This window comes from Alligator mississippiensis, chromosome 8 (genome assembly GCF_030867095.1).
Source record: "Alligator mississippiensis isolate rAllMis1 chromosome 8, rAllMis1, whole genome shotgun sequence".
Lineage (NCBI taxonomy): Eukaryota > Metazoa > Chordata > Crocodylia > Alligatoridae > Alligator > Alligator mississippiensis.
Window position 1 is genome coordinate 80,563,097 of NC_081831.1, and position 19,072 is coordinate 80,582,168.

Consider the following 19,072-nt stretch of genomic DNA (forward strand, 5'->3'; position numbering starts at 1 on the left):
CACTGTGCTGTATCCCTGGTCCAGTGTCGTAGGCTGGGGGGCTGTGCTGGGAGCAGATACGGGGGCTTCTGTGTTCATTGCCTTGCTGTATTTACCTGGGGTCTCCTGCCCTGGCACCCCTTGGAAACCCAGCCCGCCCTCCTATGAATCGAGACGCTGAAAGGCTTTGCCTAAAGTAGTTAATGCATCAGTACCAACTTACGGATCTGCTCTTTCGTAGGGGCCCGACATGTCTACGTTACTGATGCCCGCTTCCCACCCCCCTTGTGTGTGTTCTCAGGGTCTGACTTGCAAGTGTGCCTCCCGAAGGGCTCCACGTGCTGCTCGAGAAAGATGGAGGAAAAGTACCAGGCAACAGCTCGCTTGAACATGGAGCAGCTTCTCCAGTCTGCCAGCATGGAGCTGAAGTTCCTCGTCATCCAGAACGCTGCCGTCTTCCAAGGTAAGGGGGCAGGGGGGGTCCCCTTTGCAAGGCGACGGGGGAGTTGGATGCTTGGAGCTGGCCGATCACCTTTGGCAAATGGGACCGAGTCCTGCAGGGGCTTGGGCTTTCCCTGGAGTGGGCTTTCCTATACTGGAGGCAGGTTGGGGGCATCTGCTTCATATCTGCCTTGCCTAGCAAGTGGCAAAATGCCTCCTGAGCATGCCTTGAGTGTTTTGGGGGTTTGCATTGATCTACAATAGGTAGACGCCTTGCTTCTCACCTAGACCAGGCTGGGGCACGACCTGGTGTCCTCCCCACTTCCTCGAACACCGAGGGAGTCTACACTTTCAACCTGAGGCAGGTGGCTCAGTCATCTCTAGCAGGACAGAAACTACAGCTGACCCAAACCGTTGCCTTTTGCTGCTTTCTGGGCTTGTATTGCGGTGTTTATAACTGAGATCTGCTGCACGGGGAGGCACCGGGGTATTTACTGCTCATTTGACATGCGTGCGAGGTAGGTGGAATCGCAGCGTTAAGCCAAGTTATGTCAGAGATATCTGTGCTAGCAGTGGTGACCGCCTTCCTTTCTGCATCAAGTCGGAGCAGTGCACCTCTGAGCTAATCCTTGCTTTGTGCGTTTATCCCTTGGAAGCTCAGTAAAATCATGAGTTTGCTTGTAAAACATAAGGACTCCTCAGTGCCTGAGGTCAGCTACTGACAGGAGAGGAGGACACAGTCCTGCTCACTTCCCCGGTCCTGGTGATGCCTGTGGCCTTGCTTTCGGATGTGGCCAGCGGGGATGCACGCACAAGTCGTGCGAGCAGGTGGCCTCTATGAACTACGCTTGCTGCTGCCGGTTCTTGAATCGGACTGGCTCTGTGGGTGTAGAGCCATTGCGACGCTGTTGGGATAACGGAAAGGGATGCAGTGTGTTGGCCGATGGTGCCTTTTAAACCAGCAGCGAGGAATTGGCCTTTTCACAATGATATTCCTCTTGAAGGTCACAAAACGCTGTATCCGCTCCAGCGAAGGTGATGATACCCCTCTGAGGCTCTGCACGCCTGACCTGGAGCTTACAGAGCGCCAAGCACCTTTCCAGAAAGAGCAAATGGGGGAAAAAAATATTAAAAATCCCTTTTCTTTTAGAAGTGAGCTACATTACTGCCAATGTACCTAATTCTAACAGCCCCCCACCCCAACCCAGTACTGTGCAACTGTCCAAACCAGCTCTGACTCCAGTATAATACTCCATAAACCTCCCACTAAGAAGCATGTTAAATAAAATTTGCTGATCCCCGGCACACTCAAATGAAAGTCTAGTCTCTGGGGTTGGGAAAAGGTGGAGGGCGGATAGTCTGTTTTACACTTGCCTACAAGCTCTCTCTTCCTTGCCCATCACTTTGGTATCTTGCATATGGAGCTGCCCTCTCCAGAGCTACCTGTATCTTTTCCTCCCCCTCTCTCTCTATCTTTATTGGGACGGTGTGTTGTTTTCTCAGCAAACCTGACCTTTGAGAAACACACTTCATCACTAGCAGATCCCAATTTGGTGCAGTCGCTTATGCTTGCAATCACTCTTCAGGGGCTTTACTCGAGCAAAATGTTTTCCTCTCTGGTTAATGTGCGATGAAATTATTTCTTGACCACCGCAGTATTGGGATTTACTCATTCTAAATTAATAACATTTTTGCCTATATTAAGAAAAAAAAAAGGGGGGGGGGAGGGCATGAGCAATCAAGCATTTTTCCATCACACTAATATTTTTGCAGAATAATGTGATTTGTTTTTGTGCCTTGCTAAGGGCCGGGTCCAAAGACCTCCAGAGTCAAGAGGAGTCTTTTCATGGGCTGGGGATCAGGACCTAACAGAAGTGGTGTGTGGAGCCAGGTGTCAGACTGATGCTCATCCTGACCTGCCTCTTGCTTCTCTGAAAATAGGAAAAGCAAATGCACAGCAGACGATAATGTCTTGAGCTTCTTCCAAGCAGAATTGATTTTTATTTTATTGGTGCTAAATAACACAGTGAAACTAATGGGAGGATGGTGCAGCAGGCTCGGGATTCGCATGAAACGTTGTCAGAAATGGCCCATGGCTGGTGAATGGGGCTGGCCAAGGAACAGGAATCCTTCCTGTGAAAAATATTGATGGTTTGAAATCTGTTTCTGCTTCACGTTGAAATGAAACGGAGACCTTTCAACTCTGCTTGCAAGCAAATGAGATGTGGTTTGGAGCAGGGTTTTCGAACCCGTATCTCCTGCCTCGTAAGTGCATGCCCTGGCCCCAGGCTCACGAGTTACTTTGCATTAGCTAGTCTGCTGTTAAGCATTGTGGACAAGAGAGCCCTTTTTCTCCATGGAGAATTTCATTAAAATTGATGTTTTGTGGGGTGGGAAAATCATGTGGGCTACAAGGAATTGGTATTTTCTGATGAAAAAACATGTAATAATAATAATGATAAAATATCTCAACGGCTCTAGTGATAAAAAAACCCCCCACTCGGCAATAGAGACGGCTCCTAGTCCTCCCATTTCACATGGCTGAGTTTGTAACTGGAACTCGCAGGGAACTCTGCTTAATTAACTCCAGGTAGAGTAGATAGGATTCGTGACGATGCTACTCGCTCCAGCCTTTGGAAGCCTTTAGTTACCGTTGGATTTAGAAGCTGGGAGTCTTAGATGGATTTTGCACTTGATTTATTTTTTTTTAAATGTGCAGAGCTTTGATCTCCGCGTCTTTAAAAATGTTTTGGCTGCTGAAGTGCAACAAACTGCTTGAGCTGCCAAAATTGGGTCTGGCTCCAGCATCCAGAGATGCTGCTGGAGGGTGACTGTCAGAGGCGTGAAGCCGGGGAGACAACTTTGCAAATCTCCTACAGTTGCAGAGCTCCGTTCAACAGCGCTTTTAATCCGCCTGCCCTCCTTCCACCTCCTGATTTGCATCCGCAGCTGCGCATGAGTCTTACGGACTCTGGATTCCCTGGAGAACCATCCATGGGAGGGCATGAATGACAGGTGGCATGGAGTAGCACACAGAGCCTGTCCTTATTGCAGTGGGAGCTGTAACCTTAAGTATCTTAGCTATGGAGAAGAGGGTCAGGCTGGCAAAAGCCCACGTCCCGTTAGGCAATTGCATTTGAACTGGTTGCTGATTTAAAGAGGAGCTCTTGAGCATCTGGGACGAAGGGGGTTCCTCTTCCAGCTCACAGGAGAGTCGCCTGCCACACGACTCCAGGAGCTGGGGCTTTAGGAGACAAAAAGCATTGTGAGAGACGGCTGTAAAGCCATGAGAGCTAGCCATTGTTTAAAAGCAGGGGGAAAAAGGTGCACAGAGACGGCTTTAAATTGTAAAGGTTATTTGAAAAAAATATTATGTCCCTTCTCCTCTGTTGCTCTGACAAACTTGGCTTGCAGCGGCCCGACTTTGCGTCCCTGGGACCGGCCAGCCGCGGGCAGGTAGCTGCGCTGCGATGTGTTGGTATGGAAACCCATCCAACTGGAGGGGAGGAGAAACGGGCCGTCGGAGTTCATTTTCATATTTGCAGGCTGACATCTGAAGGGACCGCGCGCCTGACAAACAAAATCTGGTCCAGATGTTATTATTTTGCACGGAATTTAATTTCTTCCTGCTCCAGCCCCGGCTGCCTCTCCGCTGATAAAGATCAGGGGAAATTGCCTGGCATTTACAAAGATCTCATCCAGGCATATCTGTTACAATGTTCACTTAGCAAAGTTTATTAGATTATTAGAGTTTTAGACCCTTGGGCTCTTCTGTTATTGCAGTTAAAGGTGGGAAGAAAAAGCAACAACACCCATTGTCACCACATTTAAATGGTACAGTTAGGTCCTGGTCTTGTCTTGCAGGCGTTTTTTAAGATGATGAAGATGTTTTAAATAATATGGGTTATTTTTTTTTAATTCTCTGAGACAGTCTCTGTTGAGTTTGACAGTGTTTCAGTTGAATATAGCGGCATGCCCTGCAGGCAAAGCTTGTTCTGGGATTTTGTCCTGGAAGGTTTGCTATGTAGCAGGATTGCATTATGGATTACCCTCCTCTAAAGTTACTCTTTGGGCCCTCAGGTTCAGATCCTCACCCGCTGCAGCTCATCCTAGCTCCGTTTTAGATTGGCATGGCTATCTTGGCTACATTAATTCAGGGTCTGGCCAAGATATTTACAGTAATATAGCATTTACCGTTGGAGTAGGTCTTTGCATAGCTTGCTCTGAGCTTGGCTAATACGTACAGCCGCAGGCCGAAAAATCTTTGGAAATGATCCGCACCAGTTTCGTGCTGTTATTTGGATGCGTGAAAAGTTGCCATTTCCGATGTCGTCTCATCCTGCGCTTTGGGCAGCCTCACGTTGATGGATAGCCAGTAGCATCCTCCTCCCAATCTAGAAATACTACCCTCCCCAAGGCTCCAGCTGAGAAAGGAAAGCATCTTTCTCCCCCTCTCCCTTCATCTTGCCCCCAGCATCTTTGGAGAGTCAGCGAAGCCAAAGTGTGGAAGATCAAGGAGGGGATTGACCTCCTAATCCTAGCACCCTCCTAGAAGCGCTTTGGCCTACTCTGACTGCCTTAAAGCCCCTGCTCCTGGAGTCAGGTGATGGCTGGAAAAGTTCTGCTTGCTTCGGTTTGTTCTGAGATGGACGGGTCTAGTCCTTGTTGCAGAGAAGAGCTTGCAAATGTGACCGCCGTGCACCCAGGGGCGTAAGAAACCAGAAGGCAAGTAGTGAGGATGCCACGGAAATGTAGGGATCTTGGATACGACATCTTAGAAAGCCTCATCCTTTTTAAATAAGCCTTGTGACATCTGGGAGCCTGGCCCGTGGCTCTGGAAAGCCTGAGTGCTGCATTTGGGGTCCAGCGTGGCACTTAGTAGGCAGTGGGTGCAGCAGAGGTTGGACCCTGTCGCTCCTTGTGCAAGCCGGCTTTGGAAGACTGTAGGCAAGCCCCAGCTTCCAGGGCACGGCTTTAGGTTTGGAAGGAGCAGCAAGAACACCCGCCGGCGTACGCTTCCTTATCTCCTTGCCTTGAAAGAGCTGGATCCGCTTTTACAAAGGAAAGCAGGCTCGTTTCAAGCCACGGCTGAAATGCAGCTACCCTAGGGTAAAACACAGCAGCTGTCGTGCACCCCTGCGGTAGGCCTGTGCAGGCGATTAGGATGGCAAGGATAGAGCGTGCAATTAATTGGAGCGGCAGGGAAACTTCGGGAGGCAGAAAGGTAATTACCTGAGCTGAAACGGGGCCAGCTTGCTGCAGCTAGCTTCCTCTAGGCTAAATCCTGCAGACTAAAACAGAGGCCTGATCTTGCTCCTAATAGCCAGGGGCAATAACCCCATGAAGGCTGCTTGCTTGTGCTGGGGCAGCTCTCCCATTGCTTTCCTAAGGGCTGTGGGTTGCGGGGGGGTAAGTGCTCCGGACCTCTCTTGTAAGAGTCATCTGAAGTTCAGCGTCTTTAAGAAGTCAAGGGCCAAATGGATATAGATGATTCAGGCTGTGTGCGTGAGTGAAGGGGAAGGGGGTATTTGTCTTTGGTATTAAAGGAAGAACAGTATCGTTCTCCTTCCCTGAGCTCTAATCCCTGCAGGTTCTGGCCAAGCAGCAGGTGCGCCGAACGAGCGGAAACGTTCCTTTTTTGCACCGCGGTGGGGTAACGCGGCGCTGTAAGCTTTAGCCCTGTCGGGCAGTCCTGAAGGCTGTAAATTCTCCATTAGGCATAAATGAGGCCATTTTAGTTATTTATAGTTATTTACACTATCCATTCATATCCGTCAGGGCTGAAGGCAGCTTTGACATTGCAAGCTTCTATCAGGTTATCTTTAATCAGTTTAGCGGCACCTAAGCCACAAATATATCAAATAGCCAATCCGAATGTTGGAGTCCTCTAAAGTATGAGTGAATTATTTATTTTGTTATGATGAAAATGTCTGGGCTTTATTGGCTTTTCTTTGAAGAACTTGATTCTTCTTGAAGTGTGGAAGATAAAAGATCCGCGATTGTCTCTCCAAGACTCTGAATCCTTCAAGGCTTTTCATTTTTTACCAGCCGCTGTTACTACTTTAAAGTCAAGGTGAGAGAACTGAGAGCTGTTTTTTCATCTTGGCGGTTTAACTATATAACAACTTTTAACTTGACTAATTATGTCTTTTACTGGTAAATCTAAGATACATGCAACATCAATTAGGTAGGTGGGAGATCATGCTGGATGTGTCTCGAGGAGCTATTTTAAGTAGCTTGTTCAGTCGCTAAAGAGTGGAATTATTGATATGTGTGATGCTGAGCTGAATTCGCATCTCATAATTTGGTACAATTTAACACTCTGGCACTTGTAAGTCAATTCAGTTTGATAATGTAAGAGGGCATTTTGGGCGTCTGCAGTAGGGAGAGTCTTGCATGTGCTTTACCTCTGTATTTACTGTTAAATGCTGGAAGTTTTTCCGGGTCTTGCTGCTTAGGTGTTTCATGGGAGGGAGGGAGGACGATGTGGGTGGGAGAGGGTCCAAGAGGTAGCGAGATGTTGGAATTCAAGGTAGAAAATAACAGTAGTGGCATGCACCCAGGAGTTCAAAGCCCAGGAACCAGAGTGAAACCAGAGCTGGGAAGAGGACGGGTACAGTGTGAGAGCCTATCCCCACCAGAACTGACCTGCGATAGCTGTGTAGACCCCACCCAAATTACATCTTGCCCACTGGAAGGGGACTCTCCGTACTCTGAGGGGGGCCATCACTAGTGTAGTGGTCTCCAGGTTCAGCAAACACAGGCATTTAGTGTAGAAGAACTAAACAATGAACTTCATTGTGGAGCAGTAGGTGACCTCTCCAGACCCTTGGTGTGTCTCTAACTGGCTGGCTGCTCCCTAACTGAGGGACCATCTCCCAATTCCCAACTCCCTGGGTCTCCTGTTAGACGTTACAGTTTACAGATGCTCCCTAGCACTATAGCTAGGCTTCATTTTAGCAGTGGCTGATGGCTATTTTGAGCTGACAACAGCCTCTAGAGGTCAAACGTCCTCCCTTGCGTAGTGAGCCATTGGCCAGTTTTTGTGACCAGTGATGCCCAAAGGAGTCTTGTGGCTGGTGTCAAATCAAACCCAAATGAGCAGGCACCTTTCCGTGGGACAGTCGGTTGTCGGCAGCCTTTAGGACAAGACTGAAGCTCACTTCTGAAGCTGCCACAAGACATCTTAACTGCTCTGTCCCAGCACCTGTATCCCCTTCCCGTCATGCATAGAGGCAGAAGACCTTTCCCTGGACAAAGCTGGAGTGAGTGTAATGGCTCTCTGGTTTTGGCCTGTAAGCTCTGGGCTTTACTTGTTGACTCTCTAATACCTACTGCTTCTCTTTTAATAGTGCTGGCTGCTCCGTGCGGGCATGCTTGTATTTCTCGGTACTCCTGGTACCACTTCAAGGCTCCCTTCCCCGCGCCGCTAGAGATGCTCTTACAGCCCGTTGGCTTCTCCAGCCATGCGGATGCAGAGATGAGGAGCAGGGGTGGTGGCCAGTTGTTTTTCAAGAGATTCCTGGAAGTCCTATTGTGCTGGGCGCCGTACATTTGTAAGTCAGTCCTCTGTTATGGTGGGCCGGTGGCTTTTGGTCCACTTCTGCTGTAATAGCAGCCGTAGGAGGGCTACACCAGCCTGGTCGGGGACAGGTTCTGCGCTCGTCCCTCTCCCTGAACCCCTTGCTGGCTTCTGCTGTTGACCGAGGGCTGATTTTTTCCATTTCAAGGGAAAGCAATTTTTATCGCGCCTACAGTGAGCAAGGGGAAGCATCGTTTCTAAAACGAAACATGCGCTCTCCAGCACGATTTCCTTCTCTCAGATCTCATAACTGCATTGCCCCTGGCAAGACAGCATCAGTTTATCTGCAGGCGAACTTGGCAAAACTTTGTTAACTTTGAGAAAATCCAGGAGTGTAGTTAATCTGTAGACCTCAAGGCTGGACCTTTCATCTAGGAAAAATAAGGTCTCTAGAGAAAAGGCCAGGGCACGGCTAAGGGATAAGCAGTTGCTTAAGGAACGAGCGTTACAGTCAGACTGCGGCATGGGTGGATCACGAGGTTTAAAACACACAGCTGTGTTGTGAAGATGCACGTTGGAAGGAGAGTGCCGGCTAATTGGTACCTGTCTCGAATGTCTACAGCATAAACGCATGGCTTCTGCGCAAAGCAGCAAGCTTTCATTTGTGGGGCCTGTAAAATAGGGATTTGTCACTTCCCCCAGCGGAGCGAGGAGAAGCGGAAAGAAGTTTATTTTTGGAAATGACTCTTTAAGTCTCATTAAACTTGTGCGTGCAAATGCACGAGCATTGCCATTTAATTGTCTCGACGTCGTTTGCTTTTGTGCACATCTGTCCTCGGCTCTCGCTCACTTCCTCGCACAGCTGAGCTCTCGGTGCCTCTGTGTCTCTTCAGGATTGCACTTTGCCTCTGAAACCCTCCTGTTTTGGGATGTGCATATATAAAATACAAGGGTTGGGGTGTTGTTGGAAATGTCCAAGAGGCAAGGCTTTTTTTTTTTTATATGATACCAACTGTGTAGCTGGGAGAGTTGCTGGCCAAGCTTTCCAGCATCGAGTGCCCTTCTTCAGGCCTGCATAAAATAGATGGCTAAGCTGAGTCTATTGAGGCCAGCGTCGTGTTGCTTAAAGTGGCTTATGGCAGATGTTTTAAAAGAAGGTGGAAGAAAGTTTAGAGTGGAAAACTATGGTGATTTCCCCTGGTTGGCTGCTGCTTTAAAAGATAAGAGCTGTCTGGGTAAATACAGATTTGCTGTGAGCGGAGTCAGTGTGCGGAGAAATATCAATCCCTTCAAATAAGCAGGGCTGCCTCTGTGTAAATCAAAGGTAATCTGTTCGTTACCGGGCAGTATGAGGCCCGTGGAGTTTGACGCCTCGCTTTAGAGGCAGGGCTGCCATAGGAACGGCAGTTGGGAACGAGCCGAAATTTTGGGGATCAGCACAACGCAGAAACGACTCGGAAGCCTTGGGCTTTAAAAAATGACTGCGGAGGATTGATGAGTTTCTTTAACAAATTGTAAAATCCATCATGGAGGAGTTAAGAGCGTGTAACTGCCCCCCGGAGTCGTATCAAGCACAATATTGGCTGTATCGCATGATGGAGCTTGCTCCTAGGAAGGTAGTTTTCAAAGGTATTTGTTTTCCAAAGTTTGCCTGGGGTTTGCAGCGCAGCCTTGCATCAACCCACGGTTCGCTGAGACGCGGCCCATTGGAGACGACTGCAGAGACTCGCCATGCCTGCGGCGCAGCGGTCCTCTCTTGTCAAGCGCGTGAAGGCTGACTCGAAGGGTTTTCTTCTGCCCGCTTGTGCAGACGGAGTGGGAAGGCTCATGGTTTTCCCCCCACCTCATGTCCCGATAGATGGGCTGATGCTGCTGTTTTTCTTGTGGGTTCCCAGGGTGTGGGGGGGAGCAACAAACTTCCCAAGAGTTGCCCACATCTATGGTGTTGGCCGGCTCCTGGGGGAGGCAGCACGGCAATAGGGCATCTCTAGCAGCATCGGTCGTGCCGGTCTGGGATGCTCTCCATGCCAAGGGGTCTATTGCCATGGTCTTTGTATCTCTAGGGAAGATCCTGATGATGGGCCAGGGCTGAGGTGTTAACAGAGGATGGCTTTTAGGCTGGAAAGCCAGACCGAGGGAGTTAGTTTTTGCTTTCCGGGCCACCCCAGGAGGAGGAGAAATGTCCCTCTTTTTCCAGAACGGGCTTAACCCTCGCAGCCGAGTTTCCTGTTGGAGTTGGGAAGGTTTGCACACACTGTTTCGTTCAGATACTGGGCATCTTTGGGGTTTCTCCTGCAATTTGGTGCTGCCGATTCCATTTGCTTTGCCCGTGAAATGAGGCCTGGAGGTGTGCGTTGGGTGTTGCAGAAGGTACCTGACTTTGAAAACCTGACTTTGGGTACCTGACTTTGGAAAAATCTCGCTCCGTGACGTGACCGGGGCTTGCAGAGGAAGGCCGTGCCCGGGAGCCAGGACAGCCGGGGTCTGTCCTCAGCATTTGACCATGAGCCCGTCGCCAGCCTTGTGCTGCCGCCTCTCTGGCTGGAGAGGGGATGCCGCGTACCTGCTTCGGATTAGTGAAAGCTGCTTCCGCTTCAGTTGGCATCGCTAGGTCCAGGTCCCATTGCTGCCCTTAATCTCCTCCACTTGGGAAGCTCGTCAAAGCCGCCTTGCCTGAGAAATGGCTCTTTTGAGGGATTCTTATTTTTTGCATGCATTGCTGCAGATAACTCGCAGCGTTGGGGAAAGGCTGGATTTGGGGGACAGAATCGGCAGAAATTAATTTGCCAAAATATTTGTAGGGGTAATTTTATTCAATTTTTTCCCCCACACAAGCGTTTTCAGCTCTCGGACACGCAGAGGCAAGACGGGTAGGTAGCCTGGACTGGGTGGAGCGAGTCCTGCCTCTGATAGACAGGCTTGGACTTCTGCATCTCCTCTCCTCTCCCGTGCTCTGCCGTGCGGTGCTGCTCGGTGTCATCGGGATAATATGCTGCATTGGAGACCTTCGTGCAAACCCTTGTCCCCTGCAAGTGCACCTCTGTCAGACCAGGCTGGTTCATGCCAGCTGCTTTCCAAGTAGAGAGCGAGCGAGCTTTGTACGTCCCTTCAAGTCTCCTGCTCCAGCAGTATTTACAAGCCTGGGTAACTATCTTGCTTTCTGTAATTATGCTTTGAGGCAGGAGTTATTTTGATAGTTCAAGTATTAATGCACTTAAATTGCCCTCCTAATGCTATAAAATAGTCAAATTATGTTTGCACTGGATGGTAGTAAATGTCTCGTTCCCGTCCAACCTGCTATTTATGGAACTCTTCGGTGCCATCATTTTCGGTGATCCCGATACAGAAGTGGATGTGCCAGGGTCTTCCATCTCCTGGCCTGAATGGATTAAACAGGAGATAAATCCTCTCTGTGCCAAGTGTTTAAAATGCAGACAAGAGCTAGTCTGTAAACATTGTTCAAAAAACCCCATTCTTAGACCTAGCAATAAACTCAAGGACAGGAGGCTGGTTCTGTAAAGGAAACACTTCGCTAGATTGTCATCCCCTTTGCTTTTAAAGCTGCAATAAGATATAACGATGAAACAGCCAATGATGCATTTCATCCAAGTGATATGAACTCTTGCTGAGCCAATTAAGCTGTCAATATGCTATGGTTTCATATTCCCTCAAACAAACTGGGTCACCGCAGGTATGTTACTCACTTATGCGACTTTTACCGCTGATGCAAAATCAATGGTAGCAATTTATAATCTTTCGTTTCATTAGGAAAGTATATTAATCTGCAAAAAGAGCTGTTCGGAGAGAGTGGGAAGATGGGAACCCTCCATCCTGGTGTCGGGGTGTTGGTTTTCCGGTGCGTGTTGCAATCAGTTTAGCCAGTACTTGTGAGCCGCCCTCGGTTTTAGGGTTGGTGGAGCGGACCGACTTGGCACGTTGTTGGAGAGCTTTGGTGGGTTTAAGTTGAGATCTATAAACGACGCAGGGACACAGTGAGCCGAGAGACTGGAGATTTCTCCAGCAGCAGGACCATCCGCAGTAATGATGAAATGCTTTATCTTCTTGAGTCTTGTGCTGGGTGAAGATTTTCTAGCTGGGTGGAAGATGAGCGTGAGGCTCTTGTTCTACTTTAATCCATTTTGAGACCTCCCAAAAGGGCCAGCATGATGAACAGACCTGGCCTGTGTCTCTGTTCAGGAGGCGTGTGTGTGTTTTAATAAGGCGCTTGATCCAGCACAGCATTGGACCCAAAATCATCATTGGACACGCACCTGAGCATCCTCAGCACAGCCCTGCAAGGACCCGGCACAGCCTGCTGTGGGCATTTTATTGGCAATCTCAGTATTTTTTTCCTTCCTTGAAGCCCCGTGGAAGGGGTCCAGTGGTTGTGAGAGCATCTCAGCTTCCCAAAACATAGTGTAAAAGTGTCTAGCTCTCGCAACTAGAGAAGGGCTTAGTAATGTGAGCCATCTGCCCCCCAGGACATACATTCTGCAAAGCAGCCCACATCCTTTTGACGGGGTTGGGGCTGGGGTCAGCAGTATCTTTGCAAACTAAAGGCAACTGGGAACTTTGTTTTTTGGTTCTGTTCTTTAACATCCAGCGCCAGGCTCGAGCCTTGTAGTGCTCTCAGATGCTTTTGCTTGTCAGCCTTTTAAAGTTTCCAGATACAAAATGCCAGTGCCGGGTGCATTTGCCCCAGCTCGTAGGCATGCCGTGAGCCAGGGACCGCATCTGGGTAGAGATCTAAATATCCAGTCTGGGCGGCCTGCAGCGAGGTAAGGACTCAGTTGCAGCACATCAGAGGGTGTTTTTTCTGTCTGTTTTGCATTGTAAATCAGTTCACAACCACTATGCAATGGAGACTGGTGACCCGCGTGATAAAGAGATGTGATTTATTTATTCTCTTTGTGCTGTAGTGCTCAGATGTGGTGTTGGCTGATTTATAACACATTGACAGGGTCAGATTTTATATTGAAACGGTCGGCAGGAAAATATTCCTGGCCCATTGATAGCAAAGGGGAAGTACCGTCCGGTACAGCTGTGCTTGTTCGCAGCGCCAGGTCTGCTGAACCTTGAACTCGGGGCTGGCTGGCTTTGCTGAAACAAGAAGTTAAGGGACTGGTCTGTGAATAGGCCTCTGCAACCTGTGTTGGTCGGCATCTGGCCGAGTGCAGCCGTATGTGCTGGGCAGCTTCCAGTGCGGTGCAAAAAATTATTTGGTTGCAAAAAGCTGCATTTTGGTCCAAATGTTTTGTGATTTTTTTTTTTTTTTTGGTTTGGAAACTGTGGCAGTGTGTGCATGGCAGTGTTTCCCAGCGGCACTGCTTTGTATGCTGCCGGTCTTCCTCAGCAGGCATTCGCACCAGGTAAGGGATAGCAAAGAGGGCAGGTCTTCCCACATGCTTCTTAAATGAAAAGTTGTCAAACAGCATTTTTTTTTGCAAGCCTCCTGACTTCCAGGTTTTTCTGGCCGGCTCGCAGTTTGCCCAGAACGTCGGCTCACAAGTGCATTTGAAAAGCTGGCCCCTTTCATTTTAATTAACCCTAGGTAGGGACGGATCAATTAATTAAACACTGCTGATACTTAACCTAGCCGCTCGGAACTGTAACTTCAGGAATCGCAAGCAAAATGTGTAGCGTGCGTTGGGAACGAGGCTTGTTTCACAGCTTTGAAACCCGCTAACGCTGGTCCTTGATTTTTTTGGGGTGTCGTGCTCGAGGCTCCTCAAAGGGGCCTGATTGATTCATTTTTCACCTGGTGCTGGCCAACCACCAAGTGGAAGCTGTACCTGGTTAAGGTGCCTTCAGCTGGGAGCTTGGAAGGGAGCGACCTGGAATCACTAGCCTCTTGCAAACCTTTTTTTATGTTCCCGGAAAACAGAAGCTGATGCATATGCATCAAACCAGGCTTTCACTCCTAGAGCAGAAATGTAGGTAGTGCTCAGCCTTTATCTCTCATTAATAAAATAAATCCTAGTACTGTAATTGGAAATCCTTAATCTGAAAGGGTGGTCTTAATCTGAGTGTTTGCAAAATGCCAGAGATCTAGTGATCAACAAAGATTTCAAAAAGAGAGACAAAGGTGAAACAAACCTATAAGGAGCAGCATCCTTATGCATTCTGCTGCTGATTTAGGTCTTACCAAACTTATCATCTCCAAATCTGTGACTAGGTGTCATACAGAAGCAATATTAAAAGCAGTAAAGTCGCACGGAGGATTATCATTTGCAGCTTTGAAATCAGCTTTTTAAGGAAATTGGTAAGTAACAGTAATGCAGCATATTTGTAATGCCGTAGCTGGTGAAATTGTTGGTATGATTACAATGAAAAACGATGCTCACTTTTAGGAGGAGGAAATTAAATATGCTTACTAACCCATGGAAAAAGATTGGTTTATTATAAAAGAGGAGGGAAAAAATCCCCAAACTAATCAATTTAACACATGCTCTTGAATCTTACCCATGGAAAAAAAAGTAATTGTTGCTGAAATCAGGAATTATACTGAAATGGCACATAGACTTTTATTGCACTTTAATTACCAAGTGATTTCAGTCTGCGGCCATCTCATGTAGATGGCTTATCAACCATCCTCCTTAAATGACCACACGGATTTCTGAATGCTAAAGCTGATGATTTAAAACGGAAAAATTAGTCCCAGTCCTGAAACGGTGTAAGCCAGCACAGGTCAAGGCTTACTTGTCTGTACAATGGCAATGCTGTTATATGCCCGTCGACCTGCTCCAGGATCAGGGGCTTTATTTTCATCACTTAGGCCTTCTCCTTCAATGCTTTCCCATGTCAGGCTGCACCTTTCTGCTTTGTTCTCCTAAAGACGGTGGGGATCTTGCTGGTGGCTTTGGTGGGAATTGGATGAAGTTCATCAGGGTGGCCTGGAGAGCGCTTTCACGCCTCCCAGAGTCGGGTAGAAGTGTTAGCTTTAGGAAGGATGAGCTGTTTCTGGAAAGTTATAGCAAAGTAAGCCTTGTTTGATAGCTCCTTCAGCTTCACAAAGACATGGAAAATGAGCGAGACTATGTGCGCAAAACACCTTCTGCATGCAACTTCAGCATTCACTTTCTTAAAGAGCTCTGTCTTGGGCGGTATTGCCGGTGGCACTTTTCTTTTTACAATCTCTCAGGGCGGCACGACTGTCTGCTGCTGGAGGTGGAAGCATTGGCCCAGGTGGGTTGTTTGCTGGCTCTTATTGCACTTGTGTCTTCCAACCTTGAGCGGGTCTGGATGACTTCTTGTTAAAACCGACTGCCGTGCGTCTGTGGCAGTGCAGTGGTGAGAGGTGGCTTATATTTAACCAAACCAAACCCTTGTGTAGGCTAGACTTCACTGGCTGGATGCACAGCTTGGTGATGGAAAATAATGTCCAAATATGACTGGAGCACGTGGGGGGAGCAGCACGCCCAAGACGACCTCTATTAGGGACGGAGAGCGTGATGCGAAGCACTGCAGGGGGGTCACGCAGACCCCTTCTGTAGAGAATCACATGCTTGGTGGCATCTTTAAAGACAGGCTTTTCCCTGCTATTCTTGCCCCAAGTGCATAGGGATATAGGAGACCATAAGCTGGGCAAATGGGCTTTATGATTGGGACAGCGCAGTTTGGATGCATCCTGCATGAATGTCAGGGCCTGGCTTGTCATGCGAGTGTGTGGACTCTGTATGCACTTGTGACCCACTGTCCAAGGATCCTCTCGCCTTTCCTCCTGTGCCTGAATTATGGTGGGTGCTGAGCTTATCCTAACCTGCGCTTAGAGCCATTGCTGGAGATTGAGCACAAGTTTCAGTGTTGGAGCTGAACAGCTGGGTTTGCACCTAGAAGGCAGCCCTTGCTCTCACTTCCTCCACTATCGCATTCATCCTCTGCCGAGCAGGTAGAGAGGAGGCACGTAACACGACTGGTGGGGTCACCTCCTGGTTTTAAGTTTTATGATGCAGGAATGTAATAAATGCAGATAATGCCTGCATTTAAATGGATAGACTTAAAGGGGGGAGAGGTCGGCTGTTGTACAGCACTTCAGGATGAAGTGGCCTTCCATGTCCTTGGGAAGAAGCTTCCTGTTTTCTCTAGCAGGCTTAAAGATACGTGTCGTCATAGGCCACCTCTTACACTCTGCTTTTAAAAACGGCTATTTCTCGACTCTCTCTCTTTGCCTTTAACCTCTGCTCCAAAAACCGAATGGGCTGCGGAGAGGAAGGTCAGAAACGTGCTTGGTAATGTGCAACCCCTTGGAAGCTGACGGTGACGAGCCTTTCAAGTCCCTTGATTGCTATCTACATAACTGTTCTATCTGGAAACTATATTTGTAGCCATGTATATCCATTTCTGCTGCCAGCCAAGAATAATCAGCACCATTGATGTGCTGGGGGGCCCTTTTGTGTTTTCTGAAGAGGCTTCTTGATTGGAGGGGCAACGTGACTGATTTTTTTCAGCTAGGCTGCATACGGTTTAACTTAAAGATGCGCTGTAAAGTGCTGTGCTTTACCTGCATTAAGTAAAACGAAAAAAATGCATAATGGGAACGGTGTCTTTTGACCTGGGGAGGCACTGAGCTCCGCCTGCTTTCCACCTTGTGATGTTAAGGCATGTCCTAGGTTTGCCACTGAAAACAATGAAGCTGTGACTATTTGGGAAATTTGGTCCTGAAATTCATCTCTTAAGATACATTTCAGAAGGAGCTAAAACGTCCTGGGAGATACGGGTTCTCTTTGGGATTCTGTCTCGTGGTGGTGAAGTCCTATGGATACCACTGGATTTGGAGATGGTGCCTGTGAACGAGATGATTTGAGGTGGCGCAGTGAAGCTATAAGAAGTTAAGAAGGATGATTTGTTTGGTGCAACCTTAATTTGTAGGTTTGGCGATACTGGACCTTGGGAGCAGAACCAGGGAGTCACAGTTGAGGAAAGGTGGATGATTTGGACTTGCAAGGAAAAGCATTGAAGCAGGTGGAAGCCGGAAATCAAAAGCCTGGCTTTCAGGAAGGTTGCTCTTGGTTGGATGTGGGAGAAGAGCGAACAGAGTTGAGCTAATCTGCCATTTTAGTAGAATTAGCACAGGCTTCTGGGAGTAAAACCATTAATTGAAAACCATCAATTCACCTTAATGAAGAATTAAAGCAGGGAAATGAACCAGCCATCCTCCAGTACTGAAAAGTTCTTACTCCCACAGAAAGTGACTCCAATGCTTTTGGCTAAGTACAGGCGGTCAAACAGCCTGAGGATGAATTGATTCAGTCTTGGCAGGTTAGTCTAAGGTGCAGAGATCAAATTGAGAAACAACTGGACACACATTCACTTGTGATTCAGGAAATGCAGTCGCACGCCTGCAGTGGCTCAGGCCAGAAGCCGTGGAGCACTAGCGCACGGGTCCCTGGCACGTAACCAGCATGGGCTGTGTATTCGCTCCTCTTTCTTCTGCCCCCTCAGGTCTCTGGGATTTGCAGTCCACAATCACAGCAGCAGGACTCTGCAGGGTTGCTTATCACTTCCTCTTCCTGTTTCCAGGTGCCTCTGGGATTTGTAGTCCACAGTTGCAGCTGACTGTAAGTTTAGCAGTGCAGCTCTGTATTTGGGGGGAGGGGGGTTTAGCCAGGGGAAGGGGGTTTAACACCCCTCCCTGGCCCCAGATCCCAGACTCCAGCTGGGGTTTACCACCCCTAAGCCCTTTTCTGCTGGAGCAGACAGCACAGCCCAGCCCGGGGCTGGAAAGCATGCTGGGATGCTGGGGGACTGTGGTTTAACTTGAACCAGGAAGGGGTCTGGAACAGAAGTTTCATAAACTGGCTTGACTCAAATCAGTTAAGTCTGAGACTACATTTTGCTTTATTTTAAACCAGTTTCAGCCATTTTTGAAACTGGTTTATGTGCCCTGAACTTCTGTTCGGTCATGGCTCTGTTCTGCATGCACATGGGAGCGGAGCTGGGTGCGAAGCGGTGCGCAGGCAGGCTTAGGAGAACGTGGAGGCTGAAAGGCAAGACTAGAGAGTGCTGTGTCTGCATGCACTCTGCCCTGTCCTGGGAAAGCCATGCACCTTCTTTGGGCCAGAGTTTGTTTCTCTGTAAACACAGGGGCTGTCCACAGACAGTGGCCACTTTATTTAAAAAAAAAAAAAAAAAGAAAAGAAAAAAAAAGGAGAATTTGCTGAGCAAAGATGGCACGTGTGATTCCAAGAGAGGAGAAAAATGCAGTCAGGGAAGGAAAATGGAGCATTTCCAGGAGACTGATTTTAGTGGTGACGACTGTCAGCAGAGAGGGGCTCCATTGAGTAACCGGAACAGGTGTGAAGTATAGCACGGCTCGGTGTAATCTGGACTAAATGCCGCTGTCTGGATCCCAGAGGATAAACCCCCTGCTACAACTGCCGATAGCTGAAGAAGCTTCTGTTGCTTCTCACCGCAGCTGGAAGGCTAATCGTCTGCATTCATAGCCCGCAGTGCTGGGTCCATCATCCGGTGTCGGGCGTGTGGTTTGCTGATAAGCGTATGTGTGCTCATTACATAAATGCTCCGTCTTCCCATCACCAGGCAGGCTTCGACACCACCTGAAACGGGGCAGACGGGTATAAATAAACTGAACTGAGCGCTTTCTCTGACAGCAGCCCATTCACGTTTGATTTAACTTGCCAGCGGTTTGCAGCCGCCGTACATCTCTCTAGCCTTACACTAAGTCCTTAGTTATAATGCTTTATTTGTCATACAAAGTCCAAGAGCAGGTACCCGTTAACGTGAAACGTATGCTTGCAAGTGGCCTGTGCTAATCCACAGGAGGAGGGAGCAAAACGTGGCCGTGTTCGGTGGCATGCCTGCTTCTGTTCCACGTTATCCATCCCATGCCATACGTGGCAGGGCACTTCCTAAAAGCAGGTTGAAACCTGGAAAACAATCCCCAAGTTGCACCCTCGAAGGCAAACAGTGCACTGATATCCAGAAATGTAAATCCTCTGGTAGAGGTAGGGGGCAAGGCGGTAATTCTGTGTCTCCCTCCTCTCAGCCCGACTTAGCGCCCAGTTTTACTTCCTTTCTGCAAAGCAGTTGCAACGACCTGAGCTTTACCACTGGTTGTAACAGCCCCCATTACAAAATCAGGGTGTTTTCTTGGTGTCACGGGCCCGTGTG

At 48.5% G+C, this 19,072-nt stretch overlaps 1 protein-coding gene across 2 annotated transcripts in view; it reads left to right on the forward strand.

Annotated features, from left to right (window-relative positions):
- Positions 1–19,072, forward strand: part of GPC3 (glypican 3) — a 202,436-nt gene that overhangs the window by 12,695 nt on the left and 170,669 nt on the right. For both annotated transcript variants that reach the window (XM_019492767.2, XM_059732903.1), the window contains exon 2: positions 281–442. In XM_019492767.2, coding sequence (XP_019348312.2) covers positions 281–442 — 162 coding nt within the window. The remainder of the gene's footprint in view (positions 1–280; positions 443–19,072) is intronic.